The following is a 23,209-nucleotide window of genomic DNA, read 5'->3' as shown; positions in this document are numbered from 1 at the left end:
ACACACAATCACTGACAATCACTCACAATCACACACGATCAAACACAATCACTCACAATCACTGACAATCACACACGATCACTGACAGTCACTCACAATCACACACAATCACTCACAATCACACACGATCACTCACAATCACTCACAATCACACACAATCACTGACAGTCACTCACAATCACACACGATCACACACAATCACTGACAATCACACACAATCACACACAATCACTCACAATCACACACGATCACTGACAGTCACTCACAATCACACACAATCACTCACAATCACACACGATCACTCACAATCACTCACAATCACACACAATCACTGACAGTCACTCACAATCACTGACAATCACTCACAATCACACACGATCAAACACAATCACTCACAATCACTGACAATCATTCACAATCACTGACAATCACTCACAATCACACACGATCAAACACAATCACTCACAATCACTGACAATCACACACAATCACTGACAATCACTCACAATCACACACGATCAAACACAATCACTCACAATCACTGACAATCATTCACAATCAAACACAATCACTCACAATCAAACACAATCACTCACAATCACACACAATCACTCACAATCAAACACAATCACTCACAATCACTCACAATCACACACAATCACACACGATCACTCACAATCACTCACAATCACACACAATCACTCACAATCACTCACAATCACACACAATAACACACAATCACACACAATCACTCACAATCACACACGATCACTGACAGTCACTCACAATCACACACAATCACTGACAATCACTCACAATCACTGACAATCACACACAATCACTGACAATCACACACAATCACTCACAATCACACACAATCACTGACAATCACTCACAATCACACACGATCACTCACAATCACACACAATCACACAGGAGAACCTGTGAAGCTCACTGTGAAACCAAATAAAACATGTTTGTCAAAAGAACACATAAAACCAAAAACACCACAGAATAACTATACTAACTATACTAACTATACTAACTATAATAACTATACTAACTATACTAACTATAATAACTATACTAACTATAGGGTCAATTATCATTGTTATTACATTACTATTGATTACTTAACCCTAACCCACACCCACCTCTGCACCACCTCTGCACCACCTCTGCTCCACTCTAGCAGCCAGCCACACCCACCTCTGCACCACCTCTGCTCCACTCTAGCAGCCAGCCACACCCACCTCTGCTCCACCTCTGCTGCACTCTAGCAGCCAGCCACACCCACCTCTGCTCCACCTCTGCTCCACTCTAGCAGCCAGCCACACCCACCTCTGCTCCACTCTAGCAGCCAGCCACACCCACCTCTGCTCCACCTCTGCTCCACTCTAGCAGCCAGCCATCCCCTCAGCTGCTTTCAGTCAGGCTGGTTCAGGATAAAGACTCCTGCTCTCACTCCAGACCGTCCAGCACTATTTCCTGGACTGAGAGCCTGCTGCCTACTCTACCTACTCTACCTGCTCTACCTGCTCTACCTGCTCTACCTACTCTACCTACTCTACCTGCTCTACCTACTCTGCCTACTCTACCTATTCTACCTACTCTACCTACTTTGCCTACTCTACCTATTCTACCTACTCTACCTACTCTACCTACTCTACCTACTCTACCTACTCTGCCTACTCTGCCAACTCTACCTATTCTACCTGCTCTACCTGCTCTACCTACTCTGCCTACTCTACCTAAATGTTTCTAGGAAGTACTTCAGTACTGTTAAGCAGGCCAGACTATTATGCGTTGACCTCACATTATATACATATACACACACACACATATATATATATATGTGGGTGTGTGTGTGTGTGTGTGTGTGTGTCAGCAGCCTCAGGATTAGCAGCTTATCCTCGCCCTGCTGACTCTCAGACTCTCAGATTATAAATGTGTCTCCAGGACGAGTTCAGCTTCTCTCAGTGTTCGTCTTCCTCACCTTCAGCATCGTCGTCATCACTCCTGCCTCAGGTAGGTGTGTGCGTGTGTGTGTGTGTGTGTGTGTGTGTGTGTGTGTGTGTGTGTGTGTGTGTGTGTGTGTGTGTGTGTGTGTGTGTGTGTGTGTGTGTGTGTGTGTGTGTGTGTGTGTGTGTGTGTGTGTGTGTGTGTGTGTGTGTGTGTGTGTGTGTGTGTGTTCTGGGTTTTAGATTTTTGAAGTTCAACATGGTTTAGTGTGGAAATGATCAACAGGCAGAAACATGGAGACAATCCTCACAACTACACAACAAGAACAACTACACAACCACAATTCAGCCATTCTGCTCCACTCTAGCAGCCAGCCACACCCACCTCTGCTCCACCTCTGCTCCACTCTAGCAGCCAGCCACACCCACCTCTGCTCCACCTCTGCTCCACTCTAGCAGCCAGCCACACCCACCTCTGCTCCACCTCTGCTCCACTCTAGCAGCCAGCCACACCCACCTCTGCTCCACCTCTGCTCCACTCTAGCAGCCAGCCACACCCACCTCTGCTCCACCTCTGCTCCACTCTAGCAGCCAGCCATCCCCTCAGCTGCTTTCAGTCAGGCTGGTTCAGGATAAAGACTCCTGCTCTCACTCCAGACCGTCCAGCACTATTTCCTGGACTGAGAGCCTGCTGCCTACTCTACCTACTCTACCTACTCTACCTGCTCTACCTACTCTACATACTCTGCCTACTCTGCCTACTCTACCTACTCTACCTGCTCTACCTACTCTACATACTCTACCTATTCTACCTACTCTGCCTACTCTGCCTACTCTACCTACTCTACCTACTCTACCTACTCTACCTACTCTGCCTACTCTACCTGCTCTACCTACTCTACCTGCTCTACCTACTCTGCCTACTCTGCCTACTCTACCTACTCTACCTACTCTGCCTATTCTACCTACTCTACCTGCTCTACCTACTCTACCTACTCTGCCTACTCTGCCTATTCTAACTACTCTACCTGCTCTACCTACTCTGGCTACTCTGCCTACTCTACCTACTCTACCCACTCTACCTACTCTGCCTACTCTGCCTGCTCTACCTACTCTGCCAACTCTACCTACTCTGCCTACTCTGCCTGCTCTACCTACTCTGCCTACTCTACCTACTCTGCCTGCTCTGCCTACTCTGCTTACTCTACCTACTCTACCTACTCTGCCTACTCTGCCTACTCTACCTGCTCTACCTATTCTGCCTACTCTACCTACTCTGCCTACTCTAACTGCTCTACCTATTCTACCTGCTCTACCTACTCTACCTACTCTGCCTACTCTACCTACTCTACCTACTCTACCTACTCTACCTGCCTTTGACCAGCCCACCTTGCCTGAACGCTGCTTGTTACCTCAGCCTTCTGTCCACTGGAACTCAGCTTCCAGTGGACACGTCTTCCACCGGAGCAGCTTCCAGTGGACACGTCCTCCACCGGAGCAGCTTCCAGTGGACACGTCCTCCACCGGAGCAGCTTCCAGTGGACACATCCTCCACCGGAGCAGCTTCCAGTGGACACGTCCTCCACCGGAGCAGCTTCCAGTGGACACGTCCTCCACCGGAGCAGCTTCCAGTGGACACGTCCTCCACCGGAGCAGCTTCCAGTGGACACGTCCTCCACCGGAGCAGCTTCCAGTGGACACGTCCAGCTTCTCACTTCAAACCTCTTCTGATCCTCCAAGATGATAAACTGAGGATTTACTCTGGAGGACAGGAATGTCCCGTTACCATCTGAGGCCAAAGCAATGAGGTTTGTTCTGAGACTAATGGAGGAGACAACAACAACAACAACAAAATAAATAAAGAGATAAGAGGAGGTTCATATTCTCTTTTGATTCTGTAATTATTAACATTTATCTTTATTTTTCAAATGTCTTGCCTTGTTTTGTAAAGAACCTCCTTACTCCTTACTCTAAACTTCATATTTCCCGCAAAAAGGTTCCAAGGACTACTTCAGATTTAGTTTTGAATTTAAGACGTGATATAGACTTATTATTAAAGTGATGGGGGACAAAGACAAAGTTTATAATTTACTATTTCTATGTGAAAGATAATCTGAAAGACCTTATTTTCTTCAACCCTTAATTCTCAACTATTACATTTGGTCTTTACTATGGTATGTACTGTCTGTCACCGAGGACAGTGTTCTGTGGTACTATGGTATGTACTGTCTGTCACCGAGGACAGTGTTCTGTGGTACTATGGTATGTACTGTCTGTCACCGAGGACAGTGTTCTGTGGTACTATGGTATGTACTGTCTGTCACTGAGGACAGTGTTCTGTGGTACTATGGTATGTACTGTCTGTCACCGAGGACACTGTTCTGTGGTACTATGGTATGTACTGAGCTGAAAAACTGGGATTGAATATCATTTTCCATAACTGCAGTATTTGTTTGTGGAGTGTACATAGGATTAATGGTATTCTGGTGATCTCATAGTCACGAGTCAACAGGAAGTCCCCTGGTTTTCTAAATGAAGGATTTGATTTCTAGAGGAGCAACCATGGCTTCACACTGCAGCATTAACACCTCTGTCATCACATTAAACTAGTGATGGCTTCACACTGCAGCATTAACACCTCTGTCATCACATTGAACTAGTGATGGCTTCACTCTGCAGCATTAACACCTCTGTCATCACATTGAACTAGTGATGGCTTCACACTGCAGCATTAACACCTCTGTCATCACATTGAACTAGTGATGGCTTCACACTGCAGCATTAACACCTCTGTCATCACATTGAACTAGTGATGGCTTCACACTGCAGCATTAACACCTCTGTCATCACATTGAACTAGTGATGGCTTCACTCTGCAGCATTAACACCTCTGTCATCACATTGAACTAGTGATGGCTTCACTCTGCAGCATTAACACCTCTGTCATCACATTGAACTAGTGATGGCTTCACACTGCAGCATTAACACCTCTGTCATCACATTGAACTAGTGATGGCTTCACTCTGCAGCATTAACACCTCTGTCATCACATTGAACTAGTGATGGCTTCACTCTGCAGCATTAACACCTCTGTCATCACATTGAACTAGTGATGGCTTCACACTGCAGCATTAACACCTCTGTCATCACATTGAACTAGTGATGGCTTCACACTGCAGCATTAACACCTCTGTCATCACATTGAACTAGTGATGGCTTCACTCTGCAGCATTAACACCTCTGTCATCACATTGAACTAGTGATGGCTTCACACTGCAGCATTAACACCTCTGTCATCACATTGAACTAGTGATGGCTTCACATCAGGAGTTTGATTTTCCAGAGAAAGTGAAGGCTGATTATAGAATCAGCCTTCCTAATATCCTGGGATGAAATAAACAGTGAGTGACAAGGAGAGATGATCTTTGAAACACGGTGAGCTTTACTAAAGATAGTTAAATCCCTGGTTAACCAGTGACTCAGCGCTTCTTTCAACCATTAACCGATTAGAAATATGAACGTCACTCTTCTGGGAGCATTAGGAAATAAACACACCCAAAGATTGGACTTCTTTCCCACGGTACCAGATGAACGCTTGTATGAAAGGGCAGAATGTGACTCTGTGACCTGAAGCCTTGGAAGACAGAGAAAGTGAGTCAGGAGCATTAACAATCACACTGATAATGCTGAGTCACCTGCACATGGACTGGTTCGGAATTGTCAGTCAGGAACAGTCATTCTCTGAACTGTGGGTTCTTCAGAATGGACGGAGACAAAGAGGAGGTCAAATAAAGGATTGAGGTGAAATTGGACGTCCTTGAGGAATACCACGCTGCACCACATATCTCGGAGTAATACCTGGGTGAACACATACTACTATCTATATTGTTATAAAAGATTTGGATGACTGCACAGAAATCCTCCCAAAGCCCAGGATGGCTGTTCTAGAGAGTTTTCTATGTGACCAAGACCAGAGTCCTGATAATCCAACATCTCCCAACTCAGTCTGACGGACACTCGTCCTCTGGGCCGCGATGGAAACGTTCAGAAAACACATAGAACCATTGCCAAGTAGAGCGGCTGCTCTGCGCTGCTCTACTTGTTACAGATCTTTCTTTGGTTGAACTGGTTGGAATTAAAGTGATAATTCCTCGTTTCATCCAGTGGGAAAGATTCCCGGCGGAGATACGCTCCGAAAGTACTCTGTGTAACAAAACTCGTACGATCTTGTAGAACCTGTAGAACTCAGTTGTTAATCATCTACAGCCGGTACATCTTTAAAATATCTCAATACTTCATGGCTTTTACATTTAATGTTTGAAAGTACTGCCTGTTTCTTGTATAATTAAAAAAAAAAAAAGTTACCAGGTGAAACAGGAAGTGATGTGGTTACCAGCTGAAACAGGAAGTGAAACAGGAAGTGATGTGGTTACCAGGTGAAACAGGGAGTGAAACAGGAAGTGATGTGGTTACCAGGTGAAACAGGGAGTGAAACAGGAAGTGATGTGGTTACCAGGTGAAACAGGGAGTGAAACAGGGAGTGATGTGGTTACCAGGTGAAGCAGGAAGTGAAACAGGAAGTGATGTGGTTACCAGGTGAAACAGGAAGTGATGTGGTTACCAGGTGAAACATTAAGTGATGTGGTTACCAGGTGAAACAGGAAGTGATGTGGTTACCAGGTGAAACATGAAGTGAAACAGGAAGTGATGTGGTTACCAGGTGAAACAGGAAGTGAAACAGGAAGTGATGTGGTTACCAGGTGAAACATGAAGTGAAACAGGAAGTGATGTGGTTACCAGGTGAAACAGGAAGTGAAACAGGAAGTGATGTGGTTACCAGGTGAAACAGGAAGTGAAACAGGAAGACATGTGGTAAACAGGTGAAACAGGAAGTGATGTGGTTACCAGCTGAAACAGGAAGTGAAACAGGAAGTGATGTGGTTACCAGGTGAAACAGGAAGTGAAACAGGAAGTGATGTGGTTACCAGGTGAAACAGGAAGTGAAACAGGAAGACATGTGGTAAACAGGTGAAACAGGAAGTGATGTGGTTACCAGGTGAAACAGGAAGTGAAACAGGAAGACATGTGGTAAACAGGTGAAACAGGAAGTGATGTAGTTACCAGGTGAAACAGGAAGTGAAACAGGAAGTGATGTTGTTACCAGGTGAAACAGGAAGTGAAACAGGAAGTGATGTGGTTACCAGGTGAAACAGGAAGTGATGTGGTTACCAGGTGAAACAGGAAGTGAAACAGGAAGTGATGTGGTTACCAGGTGAAACAGGAAGTGAAACAGGAAGACATGTGGTAAACAGGTGAAACAGGAAGTGGTGTGGTTACCAGGTGAAACAGGAAGTGAAACAGGAAGTGATGTGGTTACCAGGTGAAACAGGAAGTGAAACAGGAAGTGATGTGGTTACCAGCTGAAACAGGAAGTGATGTGGTTACCAGGTGAAACAGGAAGTGATGTGGTTACCAGGTGAAGCATTAATGGTTTCTTCTTTATTCCAGTCATTATGAGTCCAAAACACGTCGTGTTCAAGAAGTTGTCACGTGACAAGTCGGTGAGCATGCGCGCACTCACGCACACACACACACACACACACACACACACACACACACACACACACACACACACACACACACACACGCACACACACACACACACACACACACACACACACACACACACACACACACACACACACACACACACACACACACACACACACACACTGACTCTCTCTCTCTCTCTCTCTCTCTGACCGGCGGTCTCTGCAGGTGGGGGTCTACATGGCCCGGAGAGACTTTGTGGATCACTGTGACTTTGTGGATCCAGTCGGTGAGTCAAACTGGATCCTCAGACCTGGTCCCTGGAGTCCCTCCACGTAGAATCGTAAACATAGAATCCATCATCACAGAACTAGTCACTGTAGGATCTATTGTGTTGTTTTGTTGACTGTTTTGTTGTTGTGTTGCTGTAGTGTTGACTGTTGTGTTGACTGTAGTGTTGTTGTGTTGACTGTTTTGTTGTTGTGTTGCTGTAGTGTTGACTGTTGTGTTGACTGTAGTGTTGTTGTGTTGCTGTAGTGTTGTTGTGTTGACTGTTTTGTTGTTGTGTTGCTGTAGTGTTGACTGTTGTGTTGACTGTAGTGTTGTTTTGTTGACTGTTTTGTTGTTGTGTTGCTGTAGTGTTGACTGTTGTGTTGACTGTAGTGTTGTTGTGTTGCTGTAGTGTTGTTGTGTTGACTGCTGTGTTGTTGTGTTGACTGCTGTGTTGTTGTGTTGACTGCTGTGTTGTTGTGTTGACTGTAGTGTTGTTGTGTTGACTGCTGTGTTGTTGTGTTGGCTGTAGTGTTGTTGTGTTGGCTGTAGTGTTGTTGTGTTGACTGTAGTGTTGTTGTATTTGCTGTAGTGTTGTTGTGTTGACTGTAGTGTTGTTGTGTTGGCTGTAGTGTTGTTGTGTTGACTGTAGTGTTGTTGTATTTGCTGTAGTGTTGTTGTGTTGACTGTTGTGTTGTTGTGTTGACTGCTGTGTTGTTGTGTTGACTGTAGTGTTGTTGTGTTGGCTGTAGTGTTGTTGTGTTGACTGTAGTGTTGTTGTATTTGCTGTAGTGTTGTTGTGTTGACTGTTGTGTTGTTGTGTTGACTGCTGTGTTGTTGTGTTGACTGTAGTGTTGTTGTGTTGGCTGTAGTGTTGTTGTGTTGACTGTAGTGTTGTTGTATTTGCTGTAGTGTTGTTGTGTTGACTGTTGTGTTGTTGTGTTGACTGTTGTGTTGTGTTGTGTAGAGGGTTGTGTTGTCTGTTGTGTTGACTGTAGTGTTGTTGTATTTGCTGTAGTGTTGTTGTGTTGACTGTTGTGTTGTGTAGAGGGTTGTGTTGTCTGTTGTGTTGACTGTAGTGTTGTTGTGTTGACTGTAGTGTTGTTGTGTTGGCTGTAGTGTTGTTGTATTTGCTGTAGTGTTGTTGTGTTGACTGCTGTGTTGTTGTGTTGACTGTAGTGTTGTTGTGTTGGCTGTAGTGTTGTTGTGTTGGCTGTAGTGTTGTTGTGTTGACTGTAGTGTTGTTGTATTGGCTGTAGTGTTGTTGTGTTGACTGTAGTGTTGTTGTATTTGCTGTAGTGTTGTTGTGTTGACTGTTGTGTTGTTGTGTTGACTGCTGTGTTGTTGTGTTGACTGTAGTGTTGTTGTGTTGGCTGTAGTGTTGTTGTGTTGACTGTAGTGTTGTTGTATTTGCTGTAGTGTTGTTGTGTTGACTGTTGTGTTGTTGTGTTGACTGTTGTGTTGTGTTGTGTAGAGGGTTGTGTTGTCTGTTGTGTTGACTGTAGTGTTGTTGTATTTGCTGTAGTGTTGTTGTGTTGACTGTTGTGTTGTGTAGAGGGTTGTGTTGTCTGTTGTGTTGACTGTAGTGTTGTTGTGTTGGCTGTAGTGTTGTTGTATTTGCTGTAGTGTTGTTGTGTTGACTGTAGTGTTGTTGTATTTGCTGTAGTGTTGTTGTGTTGACTGTTGTGTTGTTGTGTTGACTGTAGTGTTGTTGTGTTGGCTGTAGTGTTGTTGTGTTGACTGTTGTGTTGTTGTGTTTCCAGACGGTGTTGTCGTCATCGACCCGGTCCAGCTCAAAGGAAGGAAAGGTAAACCAGAACCATGTTCAGGTCCAGATCCTCTTTATTTCCAGGTTCCATGAAAAACATTTTTACAGGAACAGAGGTCCTGGTGCTGGTGGACTGGAGGTCCTGGTCTTGTCCTTGATTTAGAGTCAGGGCCATCGGGACCAGGACGTTGGTTGGTTGACACGTGTGTGTGTGTGTGTGTGTGTGTGTGTGTGTGTGTGTGTGTGTGTGTGTGTGTGTGTGTGTGTGTGTGTGTGTGTGTGTGTGTGTGTGTGTGTGTGTTGCAGTATTCGTCATGCTGACCTGCTCCTTCCTGTACGGCCGACCGGACCAGGAAGTGATGGGCGTGGCCCTCAGGAGAGACCTGTTCATGGTGACCCGGCAGGTCTACCCGGAGCTCCAGGACAAGGACCAACTGACCCACACCCGGGTCCAGCGCCAGCTGCTGCGCAAGCTAGGAGACCACGCCTACCCCTTCTTCTTTGAGGTGAGTCTGGACCAGGACCAGGTGAGGGGTGAGGGCCTGTTCTGTCTGGCCAGTCAGGTCAGAGTCCTACACAGACCCTCGGGCAGTTCACTTCCTGGATCCTGGTTGGATCCTGGTTGGATTCCATCTTGGTTATTTATATGGTAACAACACCACCTATTAACCATATATGGTAACAACACCTCCTATTAACCATATATGGTAACAACACCTCCTAATAATCATACATGGTAACAACACCTCCTAATAACCATATATGGTTACAACACCTCCTAATAACCATATATGGTAACAACACCACTTAATAACCATATATGGTAACAACATCCTAATAACCATATATGGTAACAACATCCTATTAACCATATATGGTAACAACACCACCTAATAACCATATATGGTAACAACATCCTAATAACCATATATGGTAACAACATCCTATTAACCATATATGGTAACAACATCCTAATAACCATATATGGTAACAACCTCCTATTAACCATATATGGTAACAACACCACCTAATAACCATATATGGTAACAACACCTCCTAATAATCATATATGGTAACAACACCACCTAATAACCATATATGGTAACAACGTCCTATTAACCATATATGGTAACAACCTCCTATTAACCATATATGGTAACAACACATCCTAATAACCATATATGGTAACAACCTCCTATTAACCATATATGGTAACAACACCACCTAATAACCATATATGGTAACAACGTCCTATTAACCATATATGGTAACAACCTCCTATTAACCATATATGGTAACAACACATCCTAATAACCATATATGGTAACACCTCCCAATAATCATATATGGTAAAAACACCACCTAATAACCATATATGGTAACAACGTCCTATTAACCATATATGGTAACAACACCACCTATTAACCATATATGGTAACAACGTCCTATTAACCATATATGGTAACAACACCACCTAATAATCATATATGGTAACAACACCACCTAATAACCATATATGGTAACAACCTCCTATTAACCATATATGGTAACAACACCACCTATTAACCATATATGGTAACAACCTCCTATTAACCATATATGGTAACAACACCACCTATTAACCATATATGGTAACAACGTCCTATTAACCATATATGGTAACAACACCACCTAATAATCATATATGGTAACAACACCACCTAATAACCATATATGGTAACAACCTCCTATTAACCATATATGGTAACAACACCACCTATTAACCATATATGGTAACAACCTCCTATTAACCATATATGGTAACAACACCACCTATTAACCATATATGGTAACAACGTCCTATTAACCATATATGGTAACAACACCACCTAATAATCATATATGGTAACAACACCACCTAATAACCATATATGGTAACAACACCTCCTAATAACCATATATGGTAACAACACCACCTATTAACCATATATGGTAACCACACCACCTAATAACCATATATGGTAACCACACCTCCTAATAACCATATATGGTAACAACACCACCTATTAACCATATATGGTAACAACACCTCCTAATAACCATATATGGTAACAACACCACCTATTAACCATATATGGTAACCACACCACCTAATAACCATATATGGTAACCACACCTCCTAATAACCATATATGGTAACAACACCACCTATTAACCATATATGGTAACCACACCACCTAATAACCATATATGGTAACCACACCTCCTAATAACCATATATGGTAACCACACCTCCTAATAACCATATATGGTAACCACACCACCTAATAACCATATATGGTAACAACACCTCCTAATAACCATATATGGTAACCACACCTCCTAATAACCATATATGGTAACCACAGGCCCGGTCAGGTCCAGTTAATGTTCCAGTTTGTGTTTCAGTTTCCAGACAACCTGCCGTGTTCAGTGGCTCTGCAGCCAGGACCGTCTGATGAGGGGAAGGTAGGACCTGGCTGTCTCTCTACCTGTCCCTCTCTCTCTACCTGTCCCTCTCTCTCGACCTGTCTCTCTCTCTCGACCTGTCTCTCTCTCTCGACCTGTCTCACTTGGTGTCTCTGTTGACAGAAATGTTCGGTGGAGTTTGAAGTCAAAGCTTTCTGTGGAGATGTTCAGGATGAGAAGATGAACAAACAGTGAGTGAGAGGAGGAAGACCTGTCCTCTGACCCCTGTCTTCTGATCTCTGACCCCTGTCCTCTGGCCCCCAGTCTGCTGACCCCCGTCCTTTTATACCTTACCTCTTATCCCCGACCTCTGACCACCGTCCTCTGACCCCCGACCCCGTCCTTTTATCTCTTACCTCTGACCCTGTCCTCTGACCCCTGACCTCTGACCCCCGACCTCTGACCCCGTCATTTTATCCCTTACCTCTGACCCTGTCCTCTGACCTCTGACCCTGTCCTCTGACCGCTGACCTCTGACCCTGTCCTTTGACCCCTGACCTCTGACCCCGTCATTTTATCCCTTACCTCTGACCCTGTCCTCTGACCCCCGTCCTGTTATCCCTTACCTCTGACCCTGTCCTCTGACCCCCGTCCTGTTATCCCTTACCTCTGACCCCTGACCTCTGACCCCTGACCCCTGACCTCTGACCCTGTCCTCTGACCCCCGTCCTGTTATCCCTTACCTCTGACCTCTGACCCCTGACCCCTGACCTCTGACCTCTGACCCTGTCCTCTGACCCCTGACCTCTGACCCCGTCATTTTATCCCTTACCTCTGACCCTGTCCTCTGACCCCCGTCCTGTTATCCCTTACCTCTGACCCTGTCCTCTGACCCCTGACCTCTGACCCTGTCCTCTGACCCCCGTCCTGATATCCCTTACCTCTGACCCTGTCCTCTGACTCCTGACAACTGACCCCCGTCCTCTAACCCTTGTCCTCTCACCCCTGACCTCCAGGAGCAGTGTCCGTCTCAGCATCAGGAAGGTGCAGTTCAGTCCAGAGGACAGCCAGGTGGTCCCGGTGGCTGAGACCACCTTCGAGTTCCTGATGTCGGACAAACCACTGCACGTCAAAATAAGCTTGTCCAAGGAGGTGAGACAGCCTATCTCTCTCTATCTATCTCTCTGTCGCTCGCTCTCTGTCGCTCTGTCCTCACCTCTCTCTCTCTCTCTCTCTCTCTCTCTCTCTCTCTCTCTCTCTCTCTCTCTCTCTCTCTCTCTCTCTGTCCATACAGACGTTCTATCACGGGGAACCCGTCAACGTCAATGTTGAAATCAACAACTCGTCCAGCAGGAACATCAAAGACATTAGTGTGTCAGGTGACGAGACTTGTCTGTCCTCCTGTCTGTCTCCATGTCTGTTTGCTGTCAGTCTCCTGTCTCTCTCAATGTCTGTCTCCATGTCTGGTGTCCTCCTGTCTGTTTCCTGTCTGTCTCCATGTCTTCATGTTGCTGACGTGTTGTTTGTGTTGTTGTTTCAGTGGAGCAGGTCACCAACGTTGTTCTTTACTCAAACGACAAATATGTTAAATCTGTGGCCAAAGAGGAGAGCAGGTGAGTGTGTGTCTGTTACCTGAGGCCTGTACTATCAACCTGAGGCCTGTACTATCAACCTGAGGCCTGTACTAGGAACCAGAGGCCTGTACTAGGAACCTGAGGCCTGTACTATGAACCTGAGCCCTGTACTATCAACCTGAGGCCTGTACTAGGAACCTGAGGCCTGTACTATGAACCTGAGGCCTGTACTATCAACCTGAGGCTTGTACTAGGAACCTGAGGCCTGTACTAGGAACCTCAAGGCCTGTACTAGGAACCTGAGGCCTGTACTAGGAACCTGAGGCCTGTACTATGAACCTGAGGCCTGTACTATCAACCTGAGGCTTGTACTAGGAGCCTCAAGGCCTGTACTAGGAACCTCAAGGCCTGTACTATCAACCTGAGGCTTGTACTAGGAACCTCAAGGCCTGTACTATCAACCTGAGGCCTGTACTATCAACCTGAGGCTTGTACTAGGAACCTCAAGGCCTGTACTAGGAACCTCAAGGCCTGTACTAGGAACCTGAGGCCTGTACTATGAACCTGAGGCCTGTACTATCAACCTGAGGCCTGTACTAGGAACCTCAAGGCCTGTACTATCAACCTGAGGCCTGTACTAGGAACCTCAAGGCCTGTACTACCAATCTGAGGCCTGTACTAGGAACCTGAGGCCTGTACTATGAACCTGAGGCCTGTACTACCAACCTGAGGACTGTACTACCAATCTGAGGTCTGTACTATGAACCTGAGGCCTGTACTATGAACCTGAGGCCTGTACTAGGAACCTCAAGGCCTGTACTACCAACCTGAGGCCTGTACTACAAACCTGAGGCCTGTACTATGAACCTGAGGCCTGTACTAGGAACCTCAAGGCCTGTACTACCAACCTGAGGCCTGTACTACAAACCTGAGGCCTGTACTATGAACCTGAGGCCTGTACTACCAACCTGAGACCTGTACTATGAACCTGAGGCCTGTACTACCAACCTGAGGCCTGTACTATGAACCTGAGGCCTGTACTACCAACCTGAGGCCTGTACTACCAACCTGAGGCCTGTACTACCAACCTGAGGCCTGTACTATGAACCTGAGGCCTGTACTATGAACCTGAGGCCTGTACTAGGAACCTCAAGGCCTGTACTACCAATCTGAGGCCTGTACTAGGAACCTGAGGCCTGTACTATGAACCTGAGGCCTGTACTAGGAACCTGAGGCCTGTACTATGAACCAGAGCCCTGTACTAGGAACCTGAGGCCTGTACTACCAACCTGAGGCCTGTACTATGAACCTGAGGCCTGTACTACCAACCTGAGGCCTGTACTATGAACCTGAGGCCTGTACTACCAACCTGAGGCCTGTACTAGGAACCCTGATCAACACATCCAGGATCTCTGGTTCCTGGTTAACTGATCCAGATGTACACGATCCTGATCACCATTATTACCAAGCAGGTCAGTTTCACTTTATTCCAGCAGAACCTGTCGAGCTCTGGCCTCTTATCCAGAACATAACCTGCTCTGGATCAGGTTATGTTCTGGCCTCTTATCCAGAACATAACCTGCTCTGGATCAAGTTATGTTCTGGCCTCTTATCCAGAACATAACCTGCTCTGGATCAGGTTATGTTCTGGCCTCTTATCCAGAACATAACCTGCTCTGGATCAGGTTATGTTCTGGCCTCTTATCCAGAACATAACCTGCTCTGGAGCAGGTCACACATTCAGATTAAGTTACCAGGTGATTTATCCTGGTGAGAAGTGAGCGACAGTCATAGTACAAAAACCAGAGTTAATCCTGAAGTTACCTCCATTAGAGAAAATCCAGTTTCGCAGTACAGGCCTCAGCAAAGATACAACAGCCCGACTCAACAACTAAACAACACGACTCAACAACTTAACACGACTCAACAACTTAACACGACTCAACAACACAACAACGATACAACACGACAACACAACTAAACAACACGACAAGACAACTAAACAACATGACAACACAACAACTAAACAACACGACAACACAACTAAACAACACGACAACACAACTAAACAACACGACAACACAACTAAACAACATGACAACACAACTAAACAACATGACAACACAACAACTAAACAACACGACAACACAACTAAACAACACGACAACACAACTAAACAACACGACAACACAACTAAACAACACGACAAGACAACTAAACAACATGACAACACAACTAAACAACATGACAACACAACAACTAAACAACACGACAACACAACTAAACAACACGACAACACAACTAAACAACATGACAACACAACTAAACAACATGACAACACAACAACTAAACAACATGACAACACAACTAAACAACATGACAACACAACAACTAAACAACACGACAACACAACTAAACAACACGACAACACAACTAAACAACATGACAACACAACAACTAAACAACACGACAACACAACTAAACAACATGACAACACAACTAAACAACACGACAACACAACTAAACAACATGACAACACAACAACTAAACAACACGCCAACACAACAACTAAACAACACGACAACACAACAACTAAACAACACGACAACACAACTAAACAACATGACAACACAACAACTAAACAACACGCCAACACAACAACTAAACAACACGACAACACAACAACTAAACAACACGACAACACAACTAAACAACATGACAACACAACAACTAAACAACACGACAACACAACTAAACAACATGACAACACAACAACTAAACAACACGACAACACAACAACTAAACAACACGACAACACAACTAAACAACACGACTCAAAATCTTAACAACACAACTCAACAACACAACAACTAAACAACACGACAAGACAACAACTAAACAACATGACACAACAACTAAACAACATGACAACACAACAACTAAACAACACGACACAACAACTAAACAACACGACAACACAACTAAACAACATGACAACACAACAACTAAACAACACGACACAAGAACTAAACAACACGACAACACAACAACTAAACAACATGACAACACAACAACTAAACAACACGACACAACAACCAAACAACACGACACAACAACCAAACAACACGACAACACAACAACTCAACAACACGACTCAACAACACAACAACTAAACAACACGACAACACAACTAAACAACACGGCAACACAACTAAACAACACGACTCAACAACTAAACAACACGACTCAACAACTTAACAACACGACTCAACAACACAACAACTAAACAACATGACAACACAACAACTAAACAACACGACACAACAACTAAACAACACGACAACACAACAACTAAACAACATGACAACACAACAACTAAATAACACGACACAACAACTAAACAACATGACAACACAACAACTAAATAACAAGACACAACAACTAAACAACATGACAACACAACAACTAAACAACACGACACAACAACTAAACAACATGACTCAACAACTAAACAACACGACTCAACAACACAACAACTAAACAACACGACTCAACAACTTAACAACACGACTCAACGTGTGTGTGTGTGTGTGTGTGTGTGTGTGTGTGTGTGTGTGTGTGTGTGTGTGTGTGTGTGTGTGTGTGTGTGTGTGTGTGTGTGTGTGTGTGTGTGTGTGTTTGTTTGTTTGTTTGTTGCAGTGACTCTGTTCCCTCTGGAACCAGCCTGAAGAAGATCTACACACTTTATCCTCTGTTGACTCACAACAAGGAACGCAGAGGACTCGCACTGAACGGACGCCTTAAATATGAAGACACACACCTGGCCTCGTCCAGCATGTGAGACACACACACACACACACACACACACACACACACACACACACACACACACACACACACACACACACACACACACACACACACACACACACACACACACACACACACACACACACACTGAACCTTGACAAGTTCTGTGTGTCAACAAAGGGTTAGGGTTAGATTGAAGAATCTAAAATACAAAACTGGCTTTGAGTCATTTGAGTTCTTTCACTGGATGTTCAGTGTCTGGTTGTTCAGTGTCCCTGGTTGTTCAGTGTCTCTGGTTGTTCAGTGTCCCTGGTGGTTCAGACAGTGTCTCTGGTTGTTCAGACAATGGCTCTGGTTGTTCAGTGTCTCTGGTTGTTCAGTGTCCCTGGTTGTTTAGACAGTGTCTCTGGTTGTTTAGACAGTATCCCTGGTTGTTCAGATAGTGTCTCTGGTTGTTCAGACAGTGTCTCTGGTTGTTCAGTGTTTCTGGCTGTTCAGACAGTGTCTCTGGTTGTTCAGACAGTGTCTCTGGTTGTTCAGACAGTGTCTCTGGTTGTTCAGTGTTTCTGGCTGTTCAGACAGTGTCTCTGGTTGTTTAGTGTCTCTGGTTGTTCAGTGTTTCTGGCTGTTCAGACAGTGTCTCTGGTTGTTCAGACAGTGTCTCCGGCTGTTCATACATTGTCTCTGGTTGTTCAGTGTCTCTGGTTGTTTAGACAGTGTCCCTGGTTGTTTAGACAGTGTCCCTGGTTGTTCAGATAGTGTCTCTGGTTGTTCAGTGTAACTGGTTGTTTAGGATCTCTGGTAGTTCAAACAGTGTCTCTGGTTGTCCAGTGTTTCTGGTTGTTCAGACAGTGTCTCTGGTTGTTCAGACAATGTCTCTGGTTGTTCAGTGTTTCTGGCTGTTCAGACAGTGTCTCTGGTTGTTTAGTGTCCCTGGTTGTTCAGACAGTGTCTCTGGTTGTTCAGACAGTGTCTCTGTGTCTCCAGAGCAGTTAGATGTTCCTGAGGTGGTAGAACCAGGTCTTACAGAGCAGTTAGATGTTCCTGAGGTGGTAGAACCAGGTCTTACAGAGCAGTTAGATGTGGATGTCACAGGTAAGCTGAGTCCATTTGAACTCCCAGGTTGGTGACGGATGTGTGGAGGTCAGAGAAGGCGATGCTGGTGATGGTGGAGGAGCGGACCTGATGTGGTGTAACAATGAGGAGGAGGAGTTCAGCTGCAGGAAGTTGAACTTCATCAAGCCTCCAGAGCCGGAGGAGACATGATGAAGATCAAGTGTCAAGGCATCCATGTTGATGTTTCTCAGATTTCTGAAGTGAATCTGCTGCTTCAGATCGGTGTGGGGGAGGGGAAGGGCAGCTCCATTGACATGATCTTGTGGTCGGAAACACCAAGGGCGTAGACCTGGTAAACAATATATATAAGACAATAGAATACTACGTTTTGACTGAGGGGGCGGGACAGCGGCGCCCCCTCACACCCCTCTTGACGCCGGGACTGGTCCATAGTGAGGACATGTTTGTAGCAGAGCAGCCCGGCTTACCGTTGAGGATGAAATTCCGACCGGAGCCTCTGTGAAGGGAGCGAGGTGATGATGGAGCAGAAGAGTCCTGGACTGGCTGCAGGGTGGAGGAGTGGAGGAGTGGAGGAGTGGAGGAGTGGAGGAGTGGAGGAGTGGAGGAGTGGAGGAGTGGAGGAGTGGAGGAGTGGAGCTGAAAGCCATGCTGACCACGGTGGGACACTGCACACCAGACAGCATTGGCCCCGAGTACTGGAAGAGTGGGGGAGGGGAGGACCGCTGCCCATCCAGGTGGGATCCAGAGAATCTTTTCCAGGTGAGACAGTTGTTGCTGAACGTCGACTGCAGCAGGTCGGTTCCTCGGTACCACAGGAACGTAAAAGACATCAAATCTGAAAATCACGATCAGAACTTGAATATCGCAGGTAGAGAAGCAGCAAACAGTCAGCGCCAGCGTCCTCTCCGGAAACCGCTACAACGGAAATACAGTGTCCCTGGTTGTTCAGTGTCCCTGGTTGTTCAGTTTCTCTGGTTGTTCAGTGTCCCTGGTTGTTCAGTTTCTCTGGTTGTTCAGTGTCCCTGGTTGTTCAGTGTCCCTGGTTGTTCAGTTTCTCTGGTTGTTCAGTGTCTCTGGTTGTTCAGTGTCCCTGGTTGTTCAGTGTCTCTGGTTGTTCAGTTTCTCTGGTTGTTCAGTGTCTCTGGTTGTTCAGTGTCCCTGGTTGTTCAGTGTCTCTGGTTGTTCAGTGTCTCTGGTTGTTCAGTGTCCCTGGTTGTTCAGTGTCCCTGGTTGTTCAGTGTACCTGGTTGTCCCAGTGTCTCTGGTTGTTTAGCTAGTGTCTCTGGTTGTTCAGTGTCCCTGGTTGTTCAGTGTCTCTGGTTGTTCAGTGTCTCTGGTTGTTCAGTGTCCCTGGTTGTTCAGTGTCCCTGGTTGTTCAGTGTACCTGGTTGTCCCAGTGTCTCTGGTTGTTTAGCTAGTGTCTCTGGTTGTTCAGTGTCCCTGGTTGTTCAGTGTCCCTGGTTGTTCAGTGTCTCTGGTTGTTCAGTGTCTCTGGTTGTTCAGTGTCCCTGGTTGTTCAGTGTCCCTGGTTGTTCAGTGTCTCTGGTTGTTCAGTGTCCCTGGTTGTTCAGTGTCCCTAGTTGTTCAGTGTACCTGGTTGTCCCAGTGTCTCTGGTTGTTTAGATAGTGTCTCTGGTTGTTCAGTGTCCCTGGTTGTTCAGTGTCCCTGGTTGTTCAGTTTCTCTGGTTGTTCAGTGACTCTGGTTGTTCAGTGTCCCTGGTTGTTCAGTGTCCCTGGTTGTTCAGTGTCTCTGGTTGTTCAGTGTCCCTGGTTGTTCAGTGTCTCTAGTTGTTCAGTGTCTCTGGTTGTTCAGTGTACCTGGTTGTTCAGTGTCCCTGGTTGTTCAGTTTCTCTGGTTGTTTAGATAGTGTCTCTGGTTGTTCAGTGTCCCTGGTTGTTCAGTGTACCTGGTTGTCCCAGTGTCTCTGGTTGTTTAGATAGTGTCTCTGGTTGTTCAGTGTCTCTGGTTGTTCAGTGTCTCTGGTTGTTCAGTGTACCTGGTTGTTCAGTGTCCCTGGTTGTTCAGTGTCTCTAGTTGTTCAGTGTCTCTGGTTGTTCAGTGTACCTGGTTGTTCAGTGTCCCTGGTTGTTCAGTGTCTCTAGTTGTTCAGTGTCTCTGGTTGTTCAGTGTACCTGGTTGTTCAGTGTCTCTGGTTGTTCAGTGTACCTGGTTGTCCCAGTGTCTCTGGTTGTTTAGCTAGTGTCTCTGGTTGTTCAGTGTCCCTGGTTGTTAAAACAGTGTCTCTGTGTCTCCAGAGTGAAACAGGAGGTTCTGAAGGAGGTCCAGGGGATCCTGGTTTCCTACAGGATGGTTCTGAGGATGGTGGCCTCTGGGTGAGTCCAGCTGTGAACAGGGAGGTCACGTGACTCTGGTCACGTGACTCTGGTCACGTGACTCTGGTCACGCCTTTCAGAACTTCAGAACCAGAATGTTGACTCGTTTTGTTTTTTCTCTGCTGGTGTCCAATTCCAGGACAGTGGGATCGAGGTATGTCCCCACACATCAGAGCTCAGGTCTTCACAACAAACACTCTCTCACCTGTGTGTGTGTGTGTGTGTGTGTGTGTGTGTGTGTGTGTGTGTGTGTGTGTGTGTGTGTGTGTGTGTGTGTGTGTGTGTGTGTGTTGCAGTGACGTGTCTCTGGAGCTTCCCTTCAGGCTCATGCATCCTAAACCTGAAGCAGGTAAAACCAGTTTGCATCTGTTCAACATCACTTTGCATCTATTTTAGTGACGTTGACTTTCAGTTTTCAACCTGTGTGTGTGTGTGTGTGTGTGTGTGTGTGTGTGTGTGTGTGTGTGTGTGTGTGTGTGTGTGTGTGTGTGTGTGTGTGTGTGTGTGTGTGTGTGTGTGTGTGTGTGTGTGTGTGTCTTCAGAGTTGGACAGGTGAGTTTCTTGGTTGTAGGTTCTAGGTGTTTTTCTCATATTGACGTAGCAAAGCAATCAATATCCCCTGTCTCATCCGTCACCTGTCCTCTGTCTCACCTGTCCCCTGTATCACCTGTCCCATGTCTCACCTGTCTCACCTGTACACTGTCCTCAGTGAGGTGGGGGACGTGGTGTTTGAGGACTTTAAGCGGTCCTACCTGAAGGGCGTGGTCTATGGGGACGATGACGAATCCCCCACCGAGGCCTGAGCTGCAAAAACATCCCCGTCAGTCTCCCATGTCCCCTGCTGGACAAACAGTCTGTCCTCTGATCTGTCCTCTGATCTGTCCTCCTCCCCTCTTCCAACTGTCCTCCTCCTCCTGTCCTTGTCCTCCTCCTATTTTCCTGTCCTTTTCTTCCTGTCCTCCCCCTCCTCTCTTCCTCATGTCCTCCCTCTCTCCTCCTCTCCTCCTCCTGTCCACCTGGATGGAGGACAAACTGTCTCATGTGAAGCTTCTTTAGGTGTTTTAGTGAAACTTGATTCTGAATCAGAGAAATAAAAATATCAAACTGAAAAAGTGTTTTGACTCACTCACTCATCCATCCACCCACCCACTCACTCACTCACTCACTCACTCACTCACTCACTCACTCACTCACTCACTCACTCACTCACTCACTCACTCACTCACTCACGCACCCACCCACTCACTCACCCACCCACTCACTCACTCACCCACTCACTCACTCACCCACCCACCCACCCACCCACTCATTCACTCACTCATTCACTCACCCACTCACTCACTCACTCACTCACTCACTCACTCACTCACTCACTCACTCACTCACTCACTCACTCACTCACGCACCCACCCACTCACTCACCCACCCACTCACTCACTCACCCACTCACTCACTCACCCACCCACCCACCCACCCACTCATTCACTCACTCATTCACTCACCCACTAACTCACCCACCCACTCACTCACTCACTCACTCACTCACCCACCCACCCACCCACTCATTCACTCACTCATTCACTCACCCACTCACTCACTCACCCACCCACTCACTCACTCAACTACCCACCCACCCACTCACTCACTCACTCACTCACTCACTCACTCACTCACTCACTCACTCACTCACTCACTCACTCACTCACTCACTCACTCACTCACTCACTCAACTACCCACCCACCCACTCACTCACTCACTCACTCACCCACTCACTCACTCACCCACCCACTCACTCACTCAACTACCCACCCACCCACTAACTCACTCACTCACTCACTCACTCACTCACTCACTCACTCACTCACTCACTCACTCACTCACTCACTCACTCAACTACCCACCCACCCACTCACCCACCCACCCACTCACTCACTCACTCACTCAACCACCCACCCACCCACCCACTCACTCACCCACCCACTCACTCACCCACCCACTCACCCACTCACTCACCCACCCACTCACTCACTCGCCCACCCACTCACTCACTCACTCACTCACTCACTCACTCACTCAACTACCCACCCACCCACTCACTCACTCACTCACTCACTCACTCACTCACTCACTCACTCACTCACTCACTCACTCACTCACTCACTCAACTACCCACCCACCCACTCACTCATTCACTCACCCACCCACTCACTCACTCACTCACCCACCCACCAACGCACTCACTCACTCACTCGCCCACCAACCCACTCACTCACTCACCCACCCACTCACTCACTCACTCACTCACTCACTCACTCACTCACTCACTCACTCACTCACTCACTCACTCACTCACTCACTCACTCACTCACCCACCCACCCACCCACCCACTCACTCACTCACTCACTCACTCACTCACTCACTCACTCACTCACTCA

General features: G+C 46.3%; 1 protein-coding gene across 1 annotated transcript; it reads left to right on the top strand.

Annotated features, from left to right (window-relative positions):
* Window positions 1-1,977: 1,977 nt before the first annotated feature.
* LOC308127991 (S-arrestin-like) lies at window positions 1,978-21,672 on the top strand. Its single transcript, XM_080493658.1, has 15 exons — window positions 1,978-2,028; window positions 7,470-7,522; window positions 7,740-7,800; window positions 9,545-9,589; window positions 9,856-10,055; window positions 11,977-12,036; window positions 12,160-12,227; window positions 12,993-13,128; window positions 13,271-13,355; window positions 13,517-13,589; window positions 17,250-17,387; window positions 20,695-20,772; window positions 20,912-20,926; window positions 21,069-21,140; window positions 21,482-21,672. Exons 2-15 carry the CDS (start codon window positions 7,475-7,477, stop codon window positions 21,573-21,575), a joined length of 1,173 nt encoding a protein of 390 aa, XP_080349784.1. The 5' UTR covers window positions 1,978-2,028; window positions 7,470-7,474; the 3' UTR covers window positions 21,576-21,672.
* The last annotated feature ends 1,537 nt before the right edge of the window (window positions 21,673-23,209 follow it).

The sequence above is a fragment of the Lipophrys pholis genome, assembly GCF_963383615.2.
Source record: "Lipophrys pholis genome assembly, contig: SCAFFOLD_46, whole genome shotgun sequence".
In the NCBI taxonomy this organism is placed as follows: Eukaryota; Metazoa; Chordata; class Actinopteri; order Blenniiformes; family Blenniidae; genus Lipophrys; species Lipophrys pholis.
This window is presented reverse-complemented; position numbering and strand designations above follow the sequence as displayed.